This window comes from Hemicordylus capensis, chromosome 5 (assembly GCF_027244095.1).
Source record: "Hemicordylus capensis ecotype Gifberg chromosome 5, rHemCap1.1.pri, whole genome shotgun sequence".
NCBI lineage: Eukaryota > Metazoa > Chordata > Lepidosauria > Squamata > Cordylidae > Hemicordylus > Hemicordylus capensis.
The window spans coordinates 236,192,967-236,218,785 of NC_069661.1; the positions used below are offsets into that span (position 1 = coordinate 236,192,967).

General features: G+C 45.3%; 1 protein-coding gene across 3 annotated transcripts in view; it reads left to right on the top strand.

The window, feature by feature from the left end:
• Positions 1–25,819, top strand: part of B4GALNT3 (beta-1,4-N-acetyl-galactosaminyltransferase 3) — a 125,515-nt gene that overhangs the window by 94,325 nt on the left and 5,371 nt on the right. For 2 of the 3 annotated variants that reach the window (XM_053251494.1, XM_053251495.1), the window contains exons 9-19: positions 569–635; positions 1,865–2,008; positions 2,734–2,843; positions 4,492–4,592; positions 6,381–6,454; positions 12,367–13,354; positions 14,464–14,759; positions 16,912–17,065; positions 19,081–19,153; positions 20,118–20,271; positions 24,881–25,007. In XM_053251494.1, the coding sequence (XP_053107469.1) occupies positions 569–635; positions 1,865–2,008; positions 2,734–2,843; positions 4,492–4,592; positions 6,381–6,454; positions 12,367–13,354; positions 14,464–14,759; positions 16,912–17,065; positions 19,081–19,153; positions 20,118–20,271; positions 24,881–25,007 (2,288 nt within the window). The remainder of the gene's footprint in view (positions 1–568; positions 636–1,864; positions 2,009–2,733; positions 2,844–4,491; positions 4,593–6,380; positions 6,455–12,366; positions 13,355–14,463; positions 14,760–16,911; positions 17,066–19,080; positions 19,154–20,117; positions 20,272–24,880; positions 25,008–25,819) is intronic. The other variant, XM_053251496.1, reaches the window with a different exon arrangement.

A 25,819-nucleotide genomic window follows, 5' to 3' on the forward strand; every position in this document is an offset into this window, starting at 1 on the left:
GCTGACCCCAACTGGTAGACCAGCTCTCCCTGGGAAAATGGTGCCATTTTGAGGTGCGTTTTTCGAGCTCTTCTCAGAAAAATGGGCCTCAAAATGGTGCTCAAATCACCCAAATAGATTCAAGTGATTCAAGGGTGATTCATCGAGGCAGCCGGCACCAAACCAGCTGTTTTCAACAAATCAGTTAGATGATTCTGAAATTTGATTTGGGCTTGGATTGAATCACAGAATCTGATTTGTACACCTCTCTAATGAGCAAGACCTGAAATGGCGAAGGAGTTCCCTGACGTCGTAGAGCAGACCTCCACAACTTGTAGCCTGAGAAGCCAAACAGAGCTCACCAGCCATGAGCAGCAGCTCATCAGGGACTCAGTGAATGCCCTGCTTTTGCTGCCTGCTTGGGACTGCAAAAACTGAGGTGTTCTCTTGCACCAGACAGGCTGCAATACAAAAGCAGTAGACTGCATTGGCTTAATAGATTACTAGAGATGCAGACCTCTTGAGAACAGAGCCCCGTTTCCTTTTCCGATTGATGAACTAATAAACTTTGTATACATTTCTCTTTTAGTGGAAGCTGAATGACCCCGAAAGCAAATTTGTGGTTATTGACTCTCAATACATCTCCCTTTATGCTAGTAAGTCTCTTCCCTTCAGAGCTAATTATGTCATCTGGGCTTTGCCTTTGCCTCAGTTTGTTCATACCATCAAGTATACTTTGCCTTTACTGGTAGCATATCCTAGGCTAGTGCAGAAATGTCTTACTATAGCATGTTTCATATAATAGCTGGTTGATTTCACGGTGTACTGGTGGACCTCATTATCCATGGTCCCCGCACTCGCGATTTCGTGTATTTGCGGTTGAGTCATAGGGACCCAGTTTCTTTATTTGCAGGGTGGAAATAGGGTTATGTTTGTCTGTCCGTGGTTCTTGAGTGGCTGGAAATTACTTCTGATGTCATTTCCTGTTGCCATTTTGAAGTTCTGAGCCATTTTGTGGCTCTTCTCTCAAATTTTTAAAAAAGCCCCCCAAAATGAACAAAAACCAGAGGATTTGGAAGTTTGTGGGGCATTGCTGGAGAGCTGGAGAGCAAGATACTGTGCTTATTTCTGCTCCCCCTTGCTTTTGGGGGGTATGATTTTCAGCACACTTCAGTGTGCTTAGAAACATAATCCCCCCGTCCCCATAGGGTTAAGGTCTCTTTATTCACAGTTTCATTTTCTTCAGAAATAGATGGGATTGGAACCACCACAAATCAAGAGGGCCTCCTGTATCAGGAAGCATGGAGCTTGAGAGACGGAAAAGGAAACTCAGAGGTGTAATAAATGGGAGTTTATCAATATTTGAAACTCAGTTTGCATTGCCAAATCAGTGTTTCAGGATAAGGGACTTCTGAATCTGGCATATCTGAATGTTTAGATATGTTGGCATATCTGAATGTCTGTAATATGCAAATCTAGCAGGACAATCTGCCATAAAAATGAAAAGAGGATTCAGGCTGGCTTCTTTTTCCAGCTCACCCTGGAAAAAGGGGAGCTTCTTCCTCCAATGAACCTTGAGGCAAATTGTACTTTTGTGTGCGCATGGAGTATGCTCTGTCTAGCAGCTCCCAGAACTATAGTTGTTAGGTTCCCTTGTGGAGAAGCCAGGACTAACTGAAATGGCATCAGGGATGTAATTGGCTCATGTATAGGCAGTTGGAGTGCGAAAGCTAAATCTCTTAATATTTCCTAGCAATATGTGCCAGAACTTGCCAGAATTAGGTAGACATGCAAAGAGAGAGCTAACTCCCAGCAGTCCCAAGAAGATGAATTATTCCTTCTTTCTTCCATCTCTTAACTTCTATTTTTTCCCTTTGGTATGTAGATGAAACTCTAATGAAAATGGATGAAGTTGGTCACATCCCACAGACGTTGGCTACTCGTGCAAGCCGGACTACACACAGTCGGGATGCAATGGAGCACCCAGCAGACATGCTGAAGACTGACCCTCGGGACACCATTTATAAATGTAAACCATATACTGCTGGAGCTTATCCTGTGTCACAGATTGTATGGCAGGGGTCATCAACTTCTGTATCTTTGGGGACCATCCTATTCTCTAGGCAGCTGTGCAAGGAGCTGAAATGGTATTTTGCTTCACAAAATGGCCTCCTCATCCAGATTAAACTGGGACATTACACAGAAAATCCAAAGACAGTTCTAATATTAAAAATAGTCATTCTCTCTCCCCCCCCTCCCCTTCCCCTTCCCCTTCCTTCCCCTTCCCCTCCTTCTCTTTTCTCTCTCTCTCCCTATAAGTTAAGTTCTGGACAAGTTTTTAATCGCATCTATATTAAATATAGGCCCACAAAGAACTAAATAAAATTGCTTTTGTGGTTTGATCCAGCCTGTGAAATGACAGCTGTCCCTGTAGTAGGTTATCATTTCTTAGAGGTGTTTCCAAAAGGAAAAACCTACACATACTATCGCAACAGATCAATGAGAGGCCTGTTTGTAACATGCGAAGCATATGGATATATAGGGAATTAGTGAGGAGAGTGGAGAATGAGGAGGAGGAAACCCTTGTGGGGGAAAGCCGTAATATTCACAATTGCATTAAGAAAAACTGAGGTACAAGTTAGCTAGAGTCAACCATCAAAGCGTTTTGTGCTCCTTTTTGGGATGAGAGAGCTTAGAGCTGTTCTGCTTGTGTGAATTCCCTTTTTTTTTTTTTTTTTGGTCTTTGCTTCTCAGTGCCTCTCATAAGCAAGTCACAGATGCGCAAGATCCTTCCAGACTGCCCTTATCTACCAAGCTATCTGGTCAGTGGATTCCCACTGCAGCGCTATCAGGGACTCCAATTTGTAAGTATCATTTCTCAACTCGAGACCTTGTCCAGCTTGCACCTGCTGACAACTGAAGCGTATTTGTTTGTTTGTTTGATTGATTTTTATACCGCCCTTCCAAAATGGCTCAGGGCGGTTTACAATTAAAACAAACCGTTAAAACAGTAAAGAGCTAAAACAAAAATTAAAAAACAATATAACAACAATTAACAATTTAAAAACATTTTAAAACAACAATTAAACAGTCACAATAATTTTTTAAAAACCCTGAAACCGGGTTAAAATATTAAAACCGATTTAAAAACCCTGGAAGGCCAGGCCAAACAGATATGTTTTAAGGGCTCTCCTGAAGGCTAATAGAGAATTCAAATTATGGATTTCCGCAGGGAGCGCATTCCACAGCCCCAGAGCAGCTATAGAGAAGGCCCGCCTCCGAGTCGCCACCAGACGAGCTGGTAGTAACTGGAGACGAACCTCCTCAGATGACCTTAATGTGTGGTGGGGATCACACAGAAAAAGGCCCTCTCTGAGGTAACTCAGCCACAGAGAAGGTGCAGACCTGGATCTATACCAAACGAGCTGGTGGCAACTGTAACCGGACCTCCCCAGATGATCTTAATAGATGGCAGGGTTCATGACAAAGCAGGCGTTCTCTTAAGTACCCTGGACCTAAACCGTTCATGGCTGTATATAAGTAATAACCAGCACTTTGTATTTCACTCTGAAACATATCGGCAGCCAGTGCAATTCTTTAAAAATTGGTGTTATATCATCTCTTTGAGTTGTCCCAGAGACCAACCTGGCTGCCACATCCTGTACCAGTTGTAGTTTCTGAACTACATACAAAGGCAGCCCCACATAGAGTGCATTACAACAGTCAAGCGTGGAGGTTATCAGCATATTTACTACTGTTTTAAAGTCATTTACCTCCAGAAATGGGCGTAGCTGACATATCAGCCAAAGCTGATAAAAAACACTCCCGGCCACTGCCTCAGCCTGAGAAACCAGAGAGAGTTTTGCATCCAGGAGCACTCTCAAGCTATATACCTGATCTTTCAGGGGGAGTGTAACCCCATCCAGAACAGGCAGATCTAAACCATCTCTTGCTTCTATACACACACACATACACACTCACTCACACTCAGTACCTCCATCTTATTTGATTCAACTTCAGTTTGTTATCCCTCATCCATCCCATTAATGCCTCTAAGCAGGCATTTAGGGAAGTTATGCCATTTCCTGATGAAGTTGATAGGGAGAAATAGATTTGGGTATCATCAACATATTATAACACCCTGCACCATATCTCCTGATGATCTCTTGCAACGGTTTCATGTAGAAGTTATAAAGCATTGGAGACAGTATGGGGCCTTGTGGAACTCCATACAATAACTTTTGCAGAACAATGGTCTCCAGTTGACACCATCTGGAATCTACCTGAGATGTAGGAACGGAACCACTGTAAAACAGTGCTACCCAATCCCACCTCACTCAGGCAACACAGAAAGATACCATGGTCAATGGTATTGAAAGCCACTGAGAGATCCAAAAGGGCTGAGCTGTAATCTCTGAAAACCTTCAGATATACCTCATCATTCAAACAAAACCTGAAACTCAATTCAGCTGATGATTTTATTTTGTTTTGGTCTTTTCCCACTCCTTCCAGGTTCATTTGTCCTTTATATATCCCAATGACTACAGTCGCCTAAGCCACATGGAGATGCATAACAAATGCTTTTACCAAGAAAATTCCTATTATTTGGAGAGGTAAATTGTTCTTCTGGATAACAGAACTGTGTTGTTTGTGACAGAAAAGTTGGGGATTTTACGAGAAGGGGATTGCTTACCAAAGGATGCGGCTTAACAATGCATGTTAGCTCTTTGGTTGCAAAAGGATTTTTAGTACTGTAGTTCCCACTAAAGCTGATGGGATCTGAGGGTGCTTGGTGCCTTCATAAAATCACGAGGGCTGCTTTCCTGAATGGGAATCATGCCCATGTAGGGAAACTGTATGTACACTATAGAGTGTGCCAAATACATGCTCGTATTTTGCTGAGATTGGCAGTGGATGTAAAGGTATAAATTGTGAGGTTCTTTTGAAACTGAAGTTAAGTTCTTTGTGTTACACAGAAGAAATGGTGACAAAGAATATGAGGCTATTCACACACACGTGCAAAAACGGAGCCCAGCCCAGTTTTGCACGTGCGTGTGAACCACCAGGATCACGCCTGATCCCGGCGGCACCACAGCAGCAAATCCACCTGTGAAGCCTCCCTCCAAAACAGGGTTAGGAGAATGAGCGCTCTCCTAACCCCATTTTTTGATCATTTTTTGATCAGCCACAGCTGCTTGCAGCCATAGCTGCCAGTCTGCGGAGAGCTCGGTGAGGGGAGGGGGGGATCCCCAGGATGCACCACGCACTTGCGTGTTGCATTATAGGCATTTTGGGAGCTGAGACGACACATCCCAGCCTCCAGCCCTCCCCACTGCCTGGGCCAGTGGAGAATCGTCTGGGCATGCGAGGAGCACTCCCAGCAATGGTGGATGCATCGTCTGTGGTGAAGGTAGGTTTAGCCTGCCTTCCCCACCACCCGCCCTCAAGCCCTTCTCCCTGCACGTGGGAAAAGGCTCTATGAATAGCGTATTGTAGCAGGGCTAAGGGCCAGCTTATATGCTCAGCAGAATGTAAAGGGTTTTCCTGGAATGGACCACTTTGGGGCAACAGGCAGCAGACTGCATGTTTCAGTTCTTCTCTTTAGATGAAACTCTTCATACATAGAAAACTGGCTTCTCGGGGGAAAGAGTTTGGCCTAGCTTTCTCTGAGATGCTGAGGCTGTTCACACGGTCTGCAAAAATCGGGCTAAGGCTGCCTAGCCCAATTTTTGCAGACCCTGTGAACCACCAGGCTCAGCTGCGAGCCTGGTGGTTCCTGAGAGGGTAACCCACTCAAGTAACCCACCCTTAAACCAGGTTTGCAGAGCGAGTGCTCCGCAAACCCATTTTTTTTTTGCTCATGAGTTGTGGCGCGGCTCCTTGCCGTGGCTACCCATGGGTAGACCCCCGGCTGGGAGGCTTAAAAGCAGCCTCCTAGCTCGGGGGTCTCTCCAGTATGCCCTCCGCGCTCGTGCAGGGCATACTGGAGCTTCCTGGGGCCACACGGCCCCCGAAGTCCCCAGCCCCAGCCAGCTCCATGACGGAGCTGGCAGTCATGTGGGCAGCTGCTGTGGCCTCCCAGAGCAGACTCGCTGGTCGTCTGCGGGGAGAGCGGGCTAAGCCCACTCTCCCCACTCACCCTCCCTAGGTAGGTCTCTTTGATCGTGAGACCCGCCTCGCTGTTTTTCTGTGTCTGGGGAGTTTTATACAGGGAGCAGCTCTCAAATAGGCAACCTCTCACAGTTGTAGAAAATTGTTGGCTTTATTCTGTTGATTGAATAAAGTGCTCCTCAGAAGCTGGAGGTGAAATAGATGTTGAGAGCAAGAGGGAAGTGTCAAGTACTAGAAAGTGCAACAGCGAGGCATTCATCATGCTTTGATTTCTTTTCTAACTAATGCAGATTTGGATTCTCCAAGTATATGAAAATGGATCAGTCAGATGGGAGAAATCTAGAGGAGCCAACAGAAGATCCAGGTGTGCATCTTCACGATAGGCAGAGAAGGCTTGTCTTATTTCCCTCCTCTTTTGCTTTATAACTGGCAAGCGAAAAAGAAGTAGAGACCTCGGGGTGGGTAAAGTAAAAGGAGGATGTTCTTGTGCTCTGACAGAGGAGATACAACCAAAGTGTGAATCTTTCCCTGTCCCAAGCGCAGCACCTATATTGAAAGAAAACCCCAGTGTACTGTGGAACAAACAGCAGCTTGGTGGGGAGGGCAATTTAGATTGAGGGGGGGAATGCTGCGAAGGAAAGGTTTAAACATCTCCTTCCCACTACACTATTGTGAGCAAATCAAAAGCCCTCCTGGCTGCATTTCATTTTATAAAACAAATATGCTGCATGTCAAGATCTGATCACAGGTTTCCCACCTAACATGTAGTTTTGCTGTCACATCCAGAGATTGGAAGAAATAATTGGGTAGGAGATGGGCAACTTTTTTCTTTCTTTCCAGAAAATGGAAAGTAGTATGATATTAGTGGGTGTACCTGTGGTTTCTTTTTTCTTCCCACTATTGTTTCTGGCATATAATTTTTGTGTGTTTTTGCAGTACTTCAAAAAAAAAAAGGGCATGTACACAACGTGCAGGGTTGACTCTTATCATACTCATAAGAACATAAGAAGTACCTTTTCACACAGTGCATAATTACTCTATAGAATTCTCTGCCATGGGATGTGGTGATAGCAGCTAGCTTGGGTGGCTTTAAAAGGGGCTTAGATAAATTCATGGAGAACAGGTCTGCCAGTGGCTGTTAGTCTGGTGGCTATAGGCCACCTCCAGCCTCGGAGGCAAGATGCCTCTAAATACCAGTTGCAGGGGAGCAACAGCAAGAGAGAGGGCATGCTCTTGCCTGTGGGATTCTCAGGGGCATCTCGTGGGCCACTGTGTGGAACAGGCTGCTGTACTAGATAGGCCTTGGGCCTGATCCAGTAGGGCTGTTCCTGTTGTTGGTCCTAAATTTACTGGCCCTCAGTTTCATGGGATGGCCCCTAGCTCTAGTGTTATGAGGGAGAGAGAAAAATTTATCTCTGTCCACTCTGTACTCCATGCATAATTTTATACACTGCTATCATGTCTCTCCATAGTCACCTCTTTTCCAAACTGAAAAGCCCCAGATGCTGTAGCTTTGCCTCATGAGGAAGGTGCTCTAGGCCCCTGGTCATCTTGGTTGCCCTCTTCTGTGCCTTTTCAACTTCTATAAGGACATTATAATATTAGCATTTTTATTTTCAGTCCCCTTCTTCATGATTCCTAGCATGTAATTTGCCTTTTTCACAGCTGCCACACTGAGTTGACACTTTCAATGAGCTGTCCATCACAATCCCAAGATCTCTCTCTCCTGGTCAGTCAGGAGAAAGCTCAGATCCTATCAGTATATATGTGAAGTTGAGGTGTTTTGCCCCAATATGCGTAACTGTACACTTACTTACATTCAAGGTTTACACTGAACTGCATTTGGCATTTTGTCACCCATTTTGTCCTCACAATCTGTTTCGCATTTCACTACCCCAAATAGTTTAGTGTCATCTGCAAATTACCCCAACTTCTAGATCATTTATGAACAAGTTATAGAGAACTGGTCCCTGTACAGATCCATGGGGGAACCCACTTCTTACTTACTTCCATTGTGAAAACTCTCCATTGAATCCTACCCTCTGTTTCCTGTCCGTAAGCCAGTTACCAATCCACAACTGAACCTGTTCCCTTATCCCATGACTGCTAAGTTTACTCAGGAGCCTTTGGTGGGGAACTTTGTCAAAAGCTTTTTGGAAGTCCGAGTATACTATATCAACCAGACCCCCTTTATCCAAATGCTTTTTGACATTCTCAAAGAACTCCAAAAGATTAGTGAGGCATGACTTGCCCTTGCAGAAGCCATGCTGGTTCTCCTTCAACAAGGCCTGTTCTTTTATATGTTTAACCATTTTGTCCTTTAGTATGTTTTCCATCAGTTTACCCGGCACCAAAGTTAAGCTGACTGGCTCCAATTTCCCAGATCTCCCGTGGATCCCTTATTGAAAATTGGCTACTTTCCAGTCCTCTGGTACAGAGCCTGATCATAGGGACAAGTTACATATTTTTGCTAGGAGATCAGCAATTTCATTTAGAACTCTTGGGTGGGTGCCATCTGGCCCTGGTGATTTGTTAATTTTTAGTTTTTCAAGACAGTACATAACATGTTTCCCTGTCACCTCAAATTGGCCCAATTCTTCAGCCACTAAACCTGAGAAGCGCATTTTCAGAGAGGGTATATGGTCAGTATCCTCTGCCATGAAGACAGATGCAAAGAACTCATTCAACTTCTCTGCAATCTCCTTATCCTCCTTAATAATCCCTTTCACACCCTCATCATCTAAACCTGCTTCCCTGGCAGGTTTTCTATTTCTGATATATTTAAAGATGTTTTTGTTATTCCTCTTGACACTTCTAGCTATACTTTCCTCAGATTCACTTTTTGCATCCCTTATTGTTTCCTTGCATTTCCTTTGCCAGAGTTTATGTTCCTTTCTGTTCTCTTCATTTGGGCAGGACTTCCATTTTCTGAAGGAAGTTTTCTTCCCTTTTATAGCTTCCCTGACTCTATTTGTTATCCGCATTGGCATCCTCCTGAACTTGGTGGTACCTTTCCTCCTTCTTGATATGCATTCCAACTGAGCTTCTAGTATTGTGGTTTTTAATAGGTTCCATGCTTTCTGGAGTGATTTGACCCTCCCGACTTTCTCTTTCAAATTTCTTTTTACCAGTTCCCTCATTTTTGAGAAGTTTCCTCTTCTGAAGTCCAATACATCTGTGTTGGATTTCCTTGGCAATATTCCACTCACATATAAGCTGAATTGGATCACACTATGGTCACTGTTCCCCTGTGGTTCTACGGCTTCAACATCTCGCATCAGGTCCAGGGTCCTGGATTAAGTCCAGGGTCGCATTCTCTTTGGCTGGTTCTGCAACCATTTGTTCTAAGGCACAGCCATTTAATATGTCTAGAAATTTGGTGTCTCTGTCAAAACCCACACATGAATTTGCCCAGTCTTTGTGAGGGTAATTGAAGTCACTCATTATTACAGCTCTGACTCTCTTCGACTCTCTCAGTTGCTTCTCCAACTCCAGGTCACTCTCAGCGTTTTAAGCCAGAGGGCGATAACACATCCCTAAAAATACACTTCCTTTCTGTCCTTGTATTGTCACCCATAATGATTCTGTGGAGGACTTTGGTCCTCCTAGGTTTTCTAGCTTATTGGATTCTATCCCTTCTTTAATATACAGTGTTATTCCACCCCCAATCCGCCCCTCCCTGTCCTTTATGTAGAGTTTGTATCCAGGAATAATAGTGTCCCACTGGTTCACACCATTCTACCAGGTTTCCGTTATGCCCACTATGTCCATGTTTTCACTAGCAACCAAGCACTCCAGCTTACCCATCTTGGCTTGGAGGCTTTTGGCGCTGGTATATAAATACCTATATGCGAGTCTCTTACCTGGCATTGGCATGTGCTATCTCCCTTACTATCATTTGACTTTTTGACCAGCTGTCATGTGTTGCCATCTGCTCTGATCCTGGTTCTACTCTGTCCCCTTCTGGTTTATCCGAAAAGTTTGCACCCTCGCACCTTAGGGGATTTTTCTTGCCAAACCAGATACCACTCAGTACCTGTCATCAATCCCCCAGTTGTCATTATAAACGCTGCTCTGTGACCTTTTGGATTTTAAGTGCCAGCAGTGTGATTCCATCTTGGTTCAAGTACAGGCTTTGCTTGCCCCAAAATGATCATTAAATCTAAACCCCTCCTCCCGGTACCACCATCTCATCCATGCATTGAAACCCCTCAGCTCCGCCTATATCTCTGACCCTGCACATGGAACAGGTAGAGACTGCTACCCTGTGGGTCCTGGACACCAATATGCTACCTAGCAGCCTAAATTTGGTTTCTAGGACCTCCTGACTGCAATTCCCAACATTGTTAGTGTTGACGTGCACCATGACAGTTGACTCCTCCCCAGCACTGCCTAACAGCCTATCTAGATGCTGCATAACATCGGCAACATTCGCATGAGGCAGGCAAGTCACCACATGGTCTACACGTGGATCACAAACTCATCTTTATATGCCCCTAATGATCAAATCACCCACTACTAGGAGGCCCCCAACTCCCGGAGGAGTATCCAACTCCAAGAGGGTATGTGTACATCACCCAAGGAATGGGTCCCTTCTAAGGGAGCATTCCCCTCTTCCTCAGATGGATGTCCTTCCCTGAGACTTTTATTCTCCATGACAGCAGAGGAGCTGTCTGCCTGGGAGTGGGATGCCTCTATCATGTCCCTGAGGGTCCCATCTACATACCTCTCTGCCTTCCTGAGCTTCTCCAGGTCAGCCACCTCGGCTTTGATGGAACCAGCTGTTCCCTGAGACCCAGGAACTCTTTGCACTGAGCGCATACCCATGACTTCTGTCCCTCAGGCAGACAGTCATACATGCAACACCATGCAATTCACTGGGAAGCACCCCCACCCCTGCTGGAATTCTACCTTCAAAACTGGTTTTATTGGCTATTTACAATATATAGAACTTGTTTACTTGAAAACTAGATCTTAGCTACAGTTGTCAGCTAATTAAATATTTTAATCCTATGGATGTGTACAAAATGCTTTGTGCATATTCCAGGGGGTGGGAAGCAGTGTTCCCTCTAATAGAGATTCTCAGATGTTGTTGACTACAACTCCAAGAATCTCCAGCTGCAATGGCTTTTGCTTGGGGATTATGGGAGTTGTAGTCAGCAACATCTGAGAATCCCTGTTAGAGGGAACACTGGCAGGGAGGCAGGTCCTACCTGCTCCTGCTCCTGCTCCTGCTCCTCCTTGAAAAGAGACAGGTCCAACCTGCTCCTCCGGTGAGCCACCGCCACCCTGCACCACCCCATCATGGCACTGTTGTTCTTTAAATCCAGTTTGAAAGCAGCTGCTGCACAGCTGTCCCCTTTAAACTGCTGTGCTGCTGGGATGCTGCTCCCAGCAGCCCTCAGATGGCATCGCATGCAAATAGCATCGACATATGCACCAACACCATTTGTGTGGTCAGCATGCTGTAGTAGTGGATGATTCAAAATGGCGTCGGCACCATTTGCGTGCCGATGTCATGCGAGGGCTGCTAGGAGCAGCATCCCATTAGCGCAGCATGGCAGTTTAAAGGGGACAGCAGCAAGGCTGCTGTCAAGTTAGATTTAAAGAATGACAGCAGCCTTGGGGTGGTGCAAGGCGGAGACAGCTCACCGGAGGAGCACGTAGGACCTGCCTGCCTCCTTTTAAAGGTAACTCTCACCCCGTGCCAAAAGATTTCATATGCAGGAGGTCAAATTGTTTCGGCGACACTCCAGAGAGGTGCCAAAATGAGTTGAGCACATCCCTACTCTATCCTCCAATAAAATTGCAGAAGTGTGGTAATACTCACCACCTCATTGTGCTAGGTGTCTCTTTTGTGATAAAGGGGGACAGCTTGTGTGCCTCCCACACACTTCCCCTCTAAACTCCCTGCAAAACCTTTTTGATATCAGTTAGCAGACTCCTATTTGCAAAATTCTGGGTAGCAAAGCTCCCCTGGTCTGAACCTTGTCTTCTCAAGAGCTGCTTCCAAACTGAGCCTCCTCGGGAATGTGGCCCTTACCACAAGGTGTGTGACTCACTTGCAGCTAATCCTCACCCACTGTCACTCCTGTCAACTCTCTTAAAAACTATGGTCTGTCTTCAGCCTTAGGAAGACGTAGCTCTTTGTGGGGGTGGGGTTGCTGCAGAAAAGAGGGTGGACTTGATAGGGAGGATAGTGTAATCCCTCCCTCTGCTTGGAACTTGATGAGAGAATATCAAAGCATAAGAGATCATGGTGTGTGACCTTTTCAGACTTCGAAGGTGAAAATTTTGATGACATCCAATACGCGGATCCAGAAACAGAGGACTCACTGAATTCCACCAAACTCAGGGCTGAGAGGGGCCCCATCCTGGCAGCAGAGTATGGCAATGTTTATGATTATTCCCCACAAAAGCGTCGAAATCTCTTGTCAGTTACTGGAAAGGATACACAAAACAAAGGACCTAAAGGGCTGAGAATAATTTCAACCAACAAGCGCAACAAAACCAATTCAGAAAGGAATTCACCAATGAAGAGGCCACATCTGAAAGTCACAGAAAATTCAAGAAACTCTCCTCCTCGTGACAGGAGTGTCCACGAGTTATTAACAAGCAAAGACAAAGTGGAGGGTGAGGACTTACATGCCAATAAAAGGCCCAGAGTGGTTGGGGAGCAAAATCCTGTCAGGTACAAAGACTCAGCCAGAGGGACCTCAAGAGAGATTGGTCCTGTTCAATTAGAGTTTAAGGCAAACAGAAACAAGGCTCCATCTTTGGACATGATAAAAGCAAGGAGACAATCCCAAATCCTTGACAAAGGAACTGGAAAGACAACCCTCCGAGAACAGCCTGTTCATGAGGACCAGTGGTTTAACCAAGTGGATTCATATATAGCCCAGCACAAGGCAGCAGATGCTGCAAATGTCCTCTTGGGAAGGGTGGATCTGAATTCCCAGCAGCCTGTTAGGACGGATCCTACTCAACCAACAGTGCAAGAGGTGAAGGAAGAGGAGATGCTAGTAGTAGAGGAAGAAGGAGGAGAGGCAGATGGAGAGGAAGAGGGATTTGACCACATGCCTGTATTTGACCGGCCAGTAAACTGGGAACAGACCTTTAGGGCAAGTAACTTGGACTTTCAAATGCTGCGAACAGACTGGATTGACCTGAAGTGTAACACTTCAGGGAACCTCCTGTTGAAAGAGAAAGAAGCCCTAGAGGTCACTCGTGTATTCCTGAAGAGACTCAACCAAAGAAACAAAGGGTAAGACAAGTTTCTTGCAGTCCCTCTGCTCTTTTTTCAGAAGAGGAACTGTAGTGCAGAATGTATGATGGGATTGTGTTTTGGAGTTTCTGGGTCTAGGTAGATAGCTAGAAATACTTCTAGACCTCACTGTAAAATGTAAAGTGGGTTATTCTTCATAGGCTTGGGTATATTTTGCTGTAGGATGTAGCCTTGGAGAAGGCAGGGATATGGTGTGTGTGCCCTCACTTTGGTTTTCCCCTAGGCCAGGGGTGGGGAGCTTCCACTGCCCTAGGCCCTGACCCATTTGACCTTTCCACCAGTCAGCCCTGTTGTCTGCCAAAGGACTTGAACCTGGGGTCTTGTGGGTCAAGTTATGATTCCTTACTCTGTGCACCACCAGGGACACTAACTGGAGGAAGAAACTAAAAGCAGTTCAAATTAGAATTTTAATACCACTTACTGCCTCTCCATTCACTTAGGGGATGGACTTTGCCAGCACTTGAGCCTAAGTATCTTACAGACCCAAAGGATGAAGAGATGTGGTTGGTGATAGCCAAGCTCAACTCTCAGTTGTGCAGTCAGAGATTTGCACTGAGTAGAAGGGCTTTTTCTCCTACCTCATTACACTGCTGGGGGAAACTGCTGAGGAAAGTGCAAACCTCACACATGATGACTTTCCCTGCCTTCTGTCTAGGTTTTTACTCTCACATGATCACAAAACGGGAGTGCACAGAACTCCCGAACAAGCGTCCTACCCAATTACCGCTCATGTGAACAAGTCTATAGTTTGGTGATGGTGTTGAACAATCTGTTAGAGATATGTATCCTTCCTTTAGAAGTATGGTTCCCAGGACAGAAGTACAGTTCCCAGGATTCCTTCGGGCAAGGGAACAGCTTTTAAAGCAGGTTTAAAATCTGAAGTGTAGATGTACCATTTCACTTTCCCCCTGCCTTACCACTGCATATTTGATATAACCCTTGGCATTATCTACATCCTCTGGGCTTGACGGGTGCAATCAGGCAAAGGGCACTACAGATCTTGCAATGTTTGCCATTAGGTCTGTGGACATACTAAGTCAGACACAGCCCAAAGTCCTGATCTGTAAACCTGGTGCTCTCCATTCCAGGCGATTCCAGCTGCGGCGCATTGTGAATGTGGAGAAACGGCAAGACCACCTGAGGGGCAGCCGCTACCTGTTGGAGCTGGAGCTGCAGGAACGGGGAGGGCGCCTGGTCCGTTTCTCAGAATACATCTTTGCAAAGGACTGGCATGGGGCCAGCAGTGGTGAGGAGGAGAAGCTTATGAAGGATCTGGCATGGGGCCGCCGGCGTCACCTGATGGCCAGCAACAGTGAGCCCATCCTTTGCTGGCCGGTGGGCTTCACCTGGAATCATCGTGCCGTTGTGCACTTCATAGTGCCGGGTAAGGGAAGCAGCAGTATTTGACAATGGTCAAAGCATTTCAGATCCTGTCAAAAACAACAAAGGGAGCAAAGATATTGGGTCCCTTCCCATCTTATCAGGTCCACGGGGAGGCATTAAATCAGTCCTTCAATAAGCAGCTCTGTGGAGTCGAAAGGTCTCTGCTCTGGTTTCTCACTGAGCTTAGGTGTTGTACCTTACTTTACAGAGTCATCTTTTTTTTATTTTACGGTATATCTGGCAACCCCAATTACACTTGTATTAACCCTCATCATTTGGTCAGTGCCTCCGTCCTCTTTCTTAACCTTCCATGGTCTGACACTTGTCATTCGCTGTCACAACTCTCAAATGCTGCTAGGACAAAATATGCACCTTGCGACACTAGAACTGTACCCTCATGATACTAGATTTATGGTTTGTTTCCCTACAGAATCAAGTGATGTCATTCCAGTGAAGTGCAGAGCTGTGTGCATTCCACAGGAGCCGTAGATATTAGCTGAAATTCTTAGGAAGCTGATTTCCCCTATTTAAACAACTTATGGTTGCAGAGATATATTTTCTGAAGCAGCTAAGTAAGCTTGTCAGGTGTAATCTGACATCTCAGCAACCAAAGGAACTTCTGAATAATATTTCCAGTGGCCTAAAGATGGAATGTCATTTTCCTATAATCTCCTTGCCTCCCCATAACCAGGAGAAGCAGGAAGAAAAATCTGAATTAGTTTTAAAATGCAGAATAAAATATACAAAATAAAGCACACACATTTGCTTAAATTGGATCATTATACTGCTCTTCGGATGTAGTTTTTCTTGCAGCAGAATCCGGGTCTTTTGGTTTTGGTGCAGAATGTTGGGGAAAATTTTGCACACATTATTTGATGAACTAAGTGCTGAATCCTGGCAGTGTTTTCTGAAATAATTCAAATAGACCACTAAAGATTCAGCCTAAGGTTGGACAGTGCACACTGGTCAGTGGGTGTACCTTGACTAGAATCTTAAACAGTGCCTCCACTTTCCTCTGAGCAAAGTGAGGCATTAGCTCATATGCTTCCCTTTAGTTTCACCTCAGCCTTGGAGCTACATATGCCCCTGCATATGCCCCTGCAGCATGTGAGATGGAATATGATACCAACGAGATATTAAGGTCGTTCTCGTGACCATTGCACGAGCATGGAAGGCATGGGAAGAAAGTAGGATCGAGCTTACCTTCCCTCCAGACGATCTTGTTGTCCTGGCCGTCTCCTGGCCATGTGGCTCAGGTGCTCACATGAGTGGCTCTCCTGGGAGCCACCATATACTGAGGAAGCCACCATATACTGAGACAGACCATTGGTCCATCTAGCTCAGTATTGTCTCCACAGACTGGCCGCAGCTTCTCCAAGGTTGCAGGCAGGAGTCTCTCTCTAGCTAAGGGGATAAGTCATGCTCGCAACCCCAAGACCAGCTCTCATCTGAGAGAGAAGATTTAGGGATTTCCCCTCAAGCCAGGCACTCTGGGTGCCTAGCTTGGGTCTGCTTGGGCTGCCTGCAGCCTGGATAAAAGAGCGCACTCACGCCCTTTTAACAAGGTCAAAAGCCAGGTAGAAATTCCAGGCTACTCTGAGATTCAGCACCGGGATCCCAGCGCTTCACACAAGGAGCGCTACCAAGGTACTGCTGCCCAAGCCTCAGTAGGGCTGCTCGTGTGAACAACCTCAATAAGTCCCTTTTAAAAAATGAGACTATAATGAGCTGTCTTATACTGAGCTATACCAATAGTCCATTTAGTCCACTATTGGAGATGCCAGGGATTGAATGTAGACCCTTATAGACACACAGACGAGCTCTGCTACAAAGCTATTGCTCTCCCCAGAGTCCCTAGGTTATTTTTTTTTATTATTTTTTTTTATGTTTTTATCCTGCCCTTCCTCCAAGGAGCTCAATTCAACCCACCCCACTCTCCAGTTGTATCCTCACAGTGTTAGTCTGAGAGAGTGTGACTGGCCCAAGATCACCTTACCCTGTGTGCTTTGTGGCCAAGTGAGTATTTGAACCCAGATCTCCCTGGTCTAAGTCCAACTCTCTCTAAGTGCTAAATCACCTGAAAGTGAGTGTGCATCTTGACCATTTGATACACTCTTGAAAACCACCATTCTGTTCTTCCTTCTGTCTACCAGTGAAAAACCAGGCACGCTGGGTGCTGCAGTTCATTTCTGACATGGCAGAGCTCTTCAGGATGACTAAGGATTCCCACTTCAATGTCATCATCACAGACTTCAGCAGTGATGACATGGATGTAGAAAAGGCACTTAAAAAATCTACCTTGCGCAGGTGAGAACACGTTTCCTGCAACAAACACCAATACAAACAGGCCCATGAACCATAGAGAGCCAATAAAGTGGTAGTGCAGACATAACATTGGTGTGGCAATCGGAAGTGGGCTGTGAGCTCACACGTTTCTTTCACTCCACCGTCTCCTTTTTGAAGCATGAATTCCCTCCACTGGGTTTAACCACTGTTAGAGCTAGCCAGCCTTGCTCTTCTCTTGGTTCATGATCTGAAACCACAGTTTATAGATCCTAGGTGAACTTAGTTAGCTCCACATGCGGTTAATATTGGTGGTGTAAGTGTTCCCTGCTGGATCTAACCACAATTTGCAGCAGAATTAACTGCAGTTAGAGCAAACTAAGGCTCCCACTTAACCTTTAAAATGCTGGGCAGGTTCACACATAGCAGAGGACCTACTTGTAATCTCAGTTAACCAATTGTCTGCAATCATGCGAACCCACCTTTTGTTTCAGATTCTGGATGAAGCAGGAACCATAGTTAGCTCTAACAGCTGTTAATGTTTCTACAGTGGTAGCTATTAACCACAGCTGGACCACAGTAGCGGAAAGAGTTTTCATTCCCGAAAGCAGTTGATATGGGAAGGGAATGGATCAGCCCATAGCTGCTCCTGATTGCTTAACTGTGGTTGAGCCGTTGGGGACATTGGCTGACATCCAGACTAGGTTATGCAACAGTGGTACTCAAGGGATATTCTAAAGGGCTACTTAATTTCAGTGCCAGCCATATCGGCACTCTTCCAAAGAGACATTACAGTCGTTTACACAACCAGGTCTACCCGTGCTTGCATAGCCCTACCCATGCTGGCAAAGATACTACCCAGGTAGACCTGATTGTGTGGAGCACCGGATTGGGACCAATCCCGGCGCTCCTCTGCCAGGTAGCCCAGGTTTTCTACCTGGGCTAAAAGTGAGATAGAAGGGCGCATCCACACCCTTCTACCTCACCCCCGCCCCTGGTTGTGTGGACGTTTGGGCTGCCTTCAGCCCAAGCATCCATAGAACCAGGTTTAAGGAGTGCCCAGCAGCGGGGGAATCGCCCCCAATGCACCACACTCCTCATGAGGTGCATTGTGGGATTCTGGAGGACTTCCTCCTCCGGAAAACAGCTCTGCCACTTGCCAACCTGGTGCTTTTGAGGGCACGTGAGTGGCAGAGTGAGAGGAAGCCTCTGGGTCACCTGCAGAGAGGCAAAGGTAGGAGCCTACCTCCCCACTGCCAAGTAAAATGGTTGTGTGACTGACCTTATTGACTGCCATCCTGATGAGATTTACTAGCAGAACTCTAACTGAAATTTAGTAGCCTATTGGAATAACTCCTGAGTAGTACTATTGAGTACTTAGTTTGGATGTCAGCCATTTATTATGGACTTTTGTGCATGGGTCTATTCTCTGCACACCATCACAGTACCCTTATGCTTGCAAGATTTACAAAAACACCTATATAGGATATAGGAAAGATGCTGAAAGGCATCATCTCATACTGCGTGGGAGATGGCAATGGTAAACCCCTCCTGTATTCTTCCAAAGACAACTATCTGTGGTCGCCAGGAGCCGACACAGACTCAAAGGCACAATTTACTGTATTTATTCAAGTACTATGTGTACTCCAGTTTTCCAGAATGCTTGTGCTACTCTTTTTATAGAGCACGGTTAACTTGCAGACTAAATGTGACAGATTTGCTTTGCAGCCATCACAGCCCTATGAAGGTAGGTTACTAGCATTTCACATGGAACAGATGGAAGACTAAAATTGATAGTGTCTTGCTTTAAACCAGACTGTGGGTTCATAGCTAAAGCAGGGCTTGAGCCCAGGGCTCCCAAGACCCAGCCCTTGGTCCACAGGATTGCATTGAGTTCCCATCCTTCTGGCTGTGGTTTAAGCCTGGTTCTAATGCTGGCAGAGGACTCATTCTTGCATCCGTGCCGAATAGCACTGATTAGGAGGAGACTTTGTTTACAAGTAAATCTATAGCCCAGTTCTTGTCTGACTTCTCTTCAGGTACCAATATCTGCGGCTGACAGGAAATTTTGAGCGCTCGGCAGGCCTGCAGGCTGGGATAGACCTCGTGAAGGTGAGTGATGAGAAACTGGGGAGTCTGAGCTGCAGAACATTAGCTGATTTCTGTACAATTTCAAAGGCCCAGAAATAATAATACGTAATATTCATAAAGCTTTTCCTTGAAGAGAACAAATCACATGAGAAAAGTTTGGAGAAGCTAGAAGCTTTAAAACCAAAGGAAGGAAATCTGTAGGGATGGGTGGGGTTATGTTGACCCTTCACAGATATTTAGATGGGTATTGCAAAGAGGATGGGAAGTAGTTCTAATGGTAGGGCAAGAGGCAATGAGCTTAAGTTACGGGGTGGGGGGATTACCTGTTAAGCAGTTGGGCTAAACTTCCAAGCTGTTACTGTGCTTTGGAAAGAGCTGCTTGCAGAGGTAGTGGAATTTCTTCTTGAGCAAGTTTCAAAAAGATTGGGCAGGTATCCACTAGGGCTGTTCTACATGCACCTTTCCTGTCTTAGGAGATCTGCTCTTGTGGTAGCAAGCATGTCTTGTCTCCTTTGCTAAGCAGGGTCCACCCTGGTTGCATCTGAATGGGAGACTACATGTGTGGGCACTGTGAGAGATTCCCCTTAGGGGATGGGGCCGCTCTGGGAAGAGCACCTGCTTGCTTGCATGCAGAAGGTTCCAAGCTACCTCCCTGGCATCTCCAAGTTAAGGCTAAGAGAGACGCCTGCCTGCAACCTCGGAGAAGCCGCTGCCAGTCTGTGTGGACAGTACTGAGCTAGGCGGACCAACGATCTGACTCAGTGTATGGCAGCTTCCTATGTTCCTAGGACAGGCAGTGTTGTTTTAGCGATGCACTATAACCCTTTGAATGTTATGATTCTATATCCAGCTCTTTATTTCATGCTAAAATGCAGAATCCAAAAAGGGCATTTCTGTGAGGTTCCATGCACATCCATGCCTCCATCCCTTAAAGATGATGTGTTGTGAGGAAAACAGTCTGACAGCTCTATGTCTCCACCTACAGGATCCGCACAGCATCATTTTCCTGTGTGATCTCCACATCCATTTCCCAGCAGGGATCATCGACTCCATTCGGAAGCACTGTGTGGAGGGGAAGATGGCCTTTGCGCCCATGGTTATGAGGCTGCAGTGTGGCGCATCCCCACAGTGGCCTGATGGTGAGGAGCTGTGGGAGGAAATGTCTCCTGCCTAATACATATTTCTTCTGGGCACTTTTCTCTTTCATTATCAATGAGGCAGTGGGCAGATTTAATGCAGACTTAATGCAATATGGGGAGTGAAAATCAGCTCTTTTATTTGCCCCCAGTGGGCTAACTGATGAGAGGACATGGGGCTGGAAATACACACTCAGACTCACAAAATACTGACTCACTGGGTTTACTGAAACAAATTAAAGTGGTTTATTCAGACAAATACAGTGGTTTATTTGACATAGAAGAATAAGGAGAAATCAAACTTAGATACATGGGTGGAAAGGAAACATAAAAAGAAACATTTTCAATAGAACATGATAAGGTTCATTCAGCTATACAGTCAATGCCTTTCCTCCTCCTGCTCTGCATCACTTAAAAGCTCTACTTGTTCCCAGCAACAGACAGTATTAAAGGGAATTCACAGTCAAAATGCAAAGAAATTAACAAAATACAAAGAAATAGAAATCAAGATTTACCAGTCTTCAAGCTGAATAGTCTCTAAGAAGTTTCAGAAGTTAGAGGCACGCTATTAATTACAGCAAAAATAAAAATTTGGCTAAAAAGGCAAAAGCAAGGAATGGTGGGAGGAAAGCCTCTCAAAGAAGTTTCCCTTCATTCTGAAAACTACCAGTCAAACAAAAGCCAAAAGAAGAACAAAAGCCAAGAGGCCCCAAAGGCCCCCAAAGGGAGTCCTCATCAATCATACCAGGCCTTCCAGTTAATCATACCTCAGCCAAATTATCACCACTTTTCAGGCTTTCCATTGGTTGAATGCTCTTGGCAACCTAGCAATATTCATGTAAATTAATAAAATAAGTTCTGTATTGAATAATGACAACTCAGGGGATTTTCAAATACTGTCCTTTTTGTTCTCAAATTTTCCATTGTGGGTACACAAGCAAACTCAGTTTCATACAAACAATGTATCAAGAAGGTTTGTTATCTAGACTCTGTGATCCTCCCATGGCGGCTTATGTCAAGGTCTTCAAGACAGTCAAGGTCTTCCCACTGGTTACATTTGAAATACCAGTTGTTTTCCATGTACCAGTGTTGACCCATCCAAAAGCAGCGTTGTTCTTGCTCCATCAAACTGCTGACTGGGCTGAAGAGCAAATATTGGCTCCGATTTGTCAGTCTTGGCTACCTAAGATGGATCCTCCCACGTCAATTCTTCTTTCAGGCACAGCTTGGTGAAATTGTCACCTTATCTTCATAGAGGGACTTTATTTTGTTTGGGGGTGCATTAAGTCATGTGACATACATACCCGCCCATTATCTGCAGTATCAAGTGGTACAGCCCAAACACAGGTTCTTCACTGAGAGCTGGACCACTCTAAGAACAGAAAGGTTAGAGACTTTGTGGAGGTGTATTCATGAGGAGGATATCTTGATAATGTTTAGGTTTGATTTGGGTTTTGGTTTTTTGTTTGTTGTAATGCAGGGTGGGGATGAGGGAAATATTTAGTTTGTTTCTTTGGCCTATTCATTCATTCATTAGAGTTCTATATCGCCCTTCCAAAAATGGCTTTGTTACACCAATCTCTAGTTAGCATGTTCCCTGCTAACTGAGCAAAAAGGTACAGTGGGTATAGAAAAGACTCACCCTCTTTGATAGACCTTATATTCTGGTTCCCTTACATCCTGAAATGAAAACACAAAGAAAATTCCCTTCACCAGCTGTACATATCCAATGCAACCTATAACATCCAACTGAAAAACATCACAATTACAGTCCAGAAAAAGTGTCAGAAATAAAAAACAAGAATTACTGAGATTGAAAAAGGACCACCCCCCCAATGTCAATATTTTGTTGAACCACCTTTTGCTTTAATAACAGCCTTGAGTCTGTTGGGATACTTCTCTATCAACCTTGCACATCTAGACGGAGCAACATTTGCCCACTCCTCCATACAGAACTGTTCAAGTTTGGTCACATTGGATGGTAGGTGTTGGACTGCTATCTTCCCTGGATCCGGTCGTCCCTCCAAACTGGATGGAAGAGCAAGGAGGAAACTGGTAAGAGAGGCTACCAAGAGGCCAATGGCCACTCTGAAGGAGTTAAAGGACTTCATGGCAAAGAGTGGTTGTTCTGTGCACGTGATAACAATTTCACGAGTGCTCCACAGATGTGGCTTGTTCGGGAGGGTCGCAAGGAGAAAGCCACTTCTCAAGAAAGGCCACATTAAAGCTCGTTTGAGCTTTGCCAGAAGGCACCTTGAAGATGCTGATGCCAAATGGAAAAAGGTCTTATGGTCAGATGAGACCAAGATTGAACTATTTGGCCTCAACACCAAACAGTACACCTGGCGTAAATCCAACGCAGCTCACCATCCACAACACACCATACCTACAGTGAAGCATGGAGGTGGCAGCATCCTGTTGTGGGGGTGTTTCTCTGCCTCAGGGACTGGGGCTCTCGTTAGGGTAGAAGGAAAAATGGATGGGGCAAAATACCGTCAGATTCTGGAAGAAAACCTGCTACCTCCTGCCAGACAGTTGAGGATGGGCAGAAGATTCACCTTTCAACATGACAACGATCCGAAGCACACAGCAAAATTGACCACACAGTGGCTGAAGGAGAAAAAAGTGAACGTCCTCATGTGGCCCAGTCAGAGCCCAGACCTAAATCCCATAGAAAATCTGTGGAGAGATGTGAAGATAGCAGTCCACCAACACCTACCATCCAATGTGACCGAACTTGAACAGTTCTGTATGGAGGAGTGGGCAAATATTGCTCCGTCTAGATGTGCAAGGTTGATAGAGAAGTATCCCAACAGACTCAAGGCTGTTATTAAAGCAAAAGGTGGTTCAACTAAATATTGACATTGGGGGGGTGATCCTTTTTCAATCTCAGTAATTCTTGTTTTTTATTTCTGACACTTTTTCTGGACTGTAATTGTGATGTTTTTCAGTTGGATGTTATAGGTTGCATTGGATATGTACAGCTGGTGAAGGGAATTTTCTTTGTGTTTTCATTTCAGGATATAAGGGAACCAGAATTTAAGGTCTATCAAAGGGGGTGATTCTTTCCTATACCCTGTACCTTTTTAAAAATAGCGATTCTCTTTATTGAGCTGAGGGACAGCAACTGGCCCTATCCACCCTTAGCACAGCATCCCTCCAGTGGCTGTTTCTGGTGTCTATCTTATGTTTCATTTTTATACTGTGAGCCTTTTGGGGAGCCATTTTGTTTGTTTGTTTGTTTGTTTAAATCTATGTAAACTGCTTTGGGAACTTTTGTTAAAAAGCAGTATATAAATATTTGCCATATTCTTATAGGTGCCACACAGAGGCGTATCTAGGGAAAATAGCGCCTAGGGCAAACACTGAAATTGTGCGCCCCTGTCCGCACAATCTGACACCCGTCTTTCAGATAACTTTACCATAATATGAGCTGAAAAATACAAGTCAGGCTCGTTAATCTTTTAATATTTCAAAAACTATTTAGCAGTGGATGTAGCCAGACCAAAAAATGCTCGAAAACTACAAATTTCAGTATGCTGGGGCTCATGAAATACCCAAATACTATGTGGAGGTGTACTTGGAAAACTAAACAGAAGTGTCTGTCTAATTCTCTGCTATGCATTGTAGCATCACCATTACATAAGTTTTAAAAATCAATGGAGAATTGGACTTTTCCCAGATACTCTGTAAATAATTAAAGGATATGCAGAGTAAACTGTGTCTCTGCTTGGAATATATTCTAGTATTTCAGAAAGACAGTTAAAATGAGAGAAAGAGAGCAAGAAACTCCCTGTGGGCCTTAATATTAAGGATTTCACACTGAGTCAAAGACAAACTCACCTTTAATAGCCATATTAGCAAGACATCACATTTAACTCACTTATCACAAGAAGCAAAGTAAGAGCAAATGAATACAATCCTAGGTCATAAGCGTCAGCTCAGTATTCACAAGCCCTGATTCTCTGTACATAGTGGCAATGTGAATATGTGTACAGTGTCTTATATTATATATTTTTAATTTTTTTTTACCTGTAGCCCCTTTGGGGGGCTTCCTAAAGGCTGTGGGGGGGATTTGCAAAGGTTCTCCCTCACCCTGCTGGCCTCTAGGGCCTCGCAGCTACCATTTGAGCATGTGCAGTGGCCATTTAAAAAAATAATCTTAAAAAAAAAAAGGCCACTGAAAACAAAATGGCCACCGCGCATGCTCAAATGGCCTCTGCAAGGTCTGGCATGACCTAGGGCCTCACAGAGGCCATTTGAGCATGCACGGTGGCCATTTTGTTTTTGGCAGCCATTTTTTTTAATTTTACAAAATGGCACTCCCGTTCAAGTGGCGCCCAGGGCACGTGCCCTGCCTGCCCTACCCTAGAAATGCCCCTGGTGCCACAGGTGGGTTTAAGACAGGCCTGCTGAACTTTGTCCCCCCAGCTGTTTTTGGACTACAACTCCCATAATTCCCAGCCACGGTGGTCAATAGCCAGGGATTATAGGAGTTGTATAGGCCAACATCTGCAGGTGGGCTGAAGCTGAGCAGCCCTGGTTTAAGAGCTTTATTGGTTGATAGTAAAGAGCACAGACATGACTGATGCTTTTGTTTCTCTTTTCACAGGCTACTGGGAAGTGAATGGTTTTGGTCTCCTGGGCATATACAAATCTGATCTGGTTCGTATTGGAGGCATGAACACCAAAGAGTTCCGGGAACAGTGGGGAGGAGAGGACTGGGAACTCCTGGACAGGTCAGTGGCGAATGGGAGCTAGCAGTCACTGGGACTGTCATTCAGCTCCCCAAGGGAGCTTGTGAGAGCGAGGACTTGTTCATACCACCAAGGATATCTAGAGCTGCTTCATAATCTGAATTTTTATCCTCGGGCAGGAACTCTTGTATACACTGGGCAGAGAATCTTGGCTTTTGTGGTCACACACCCTTGCCTACTAGCTCAGGTCACCATGAATTCCACCCACCTCTCTACACCCTCGTAACTGCCACACTTTCACTCACATGGTCACCTCACTTAAGTACCCTTTAGATATTGCAGGAGCTGCACAGAAGCTGCTTTTCCATGGCTTCATTCCACGGCCGTGCTGCGGTCTTTAAAGGCCTGCAACCAAATGTGGGGCCAGTTGCACAGATCCTTACCATCCAGTCATGACCCCCAATACTGGCCAAGACAGGTGATGACTGGTTATAAGGAACTGCACAGTTGGTTTCAGCTGTGTGTTAGCAAATCCTTCACTGTTACAGGAGTTTTGTGGGATGAACACACAGAAAAGCAGCTCCGCTGCTGCTGCTTGCTGCTGCAGCAACAATATCTAAAGCAGGAGTGACAAGCTCAAATCGCATAGTGGGCGGGATCTGATCCCAATGCATCTCTAAAGTGCCATGCTCACCTCACACCGCCTTCTTGCACCTGCCTCGCACCTTCTGTCTTCCTCCTTCTCCACCCTCTTTCTCACACTCGCTTCCTTCCTTCCTTCCTCTCTCTTCTTTTTACACCAGAATATGCTCAGGGATTTTTTTATTTTTTTTAAAGAAGGAATTCTGAACGTA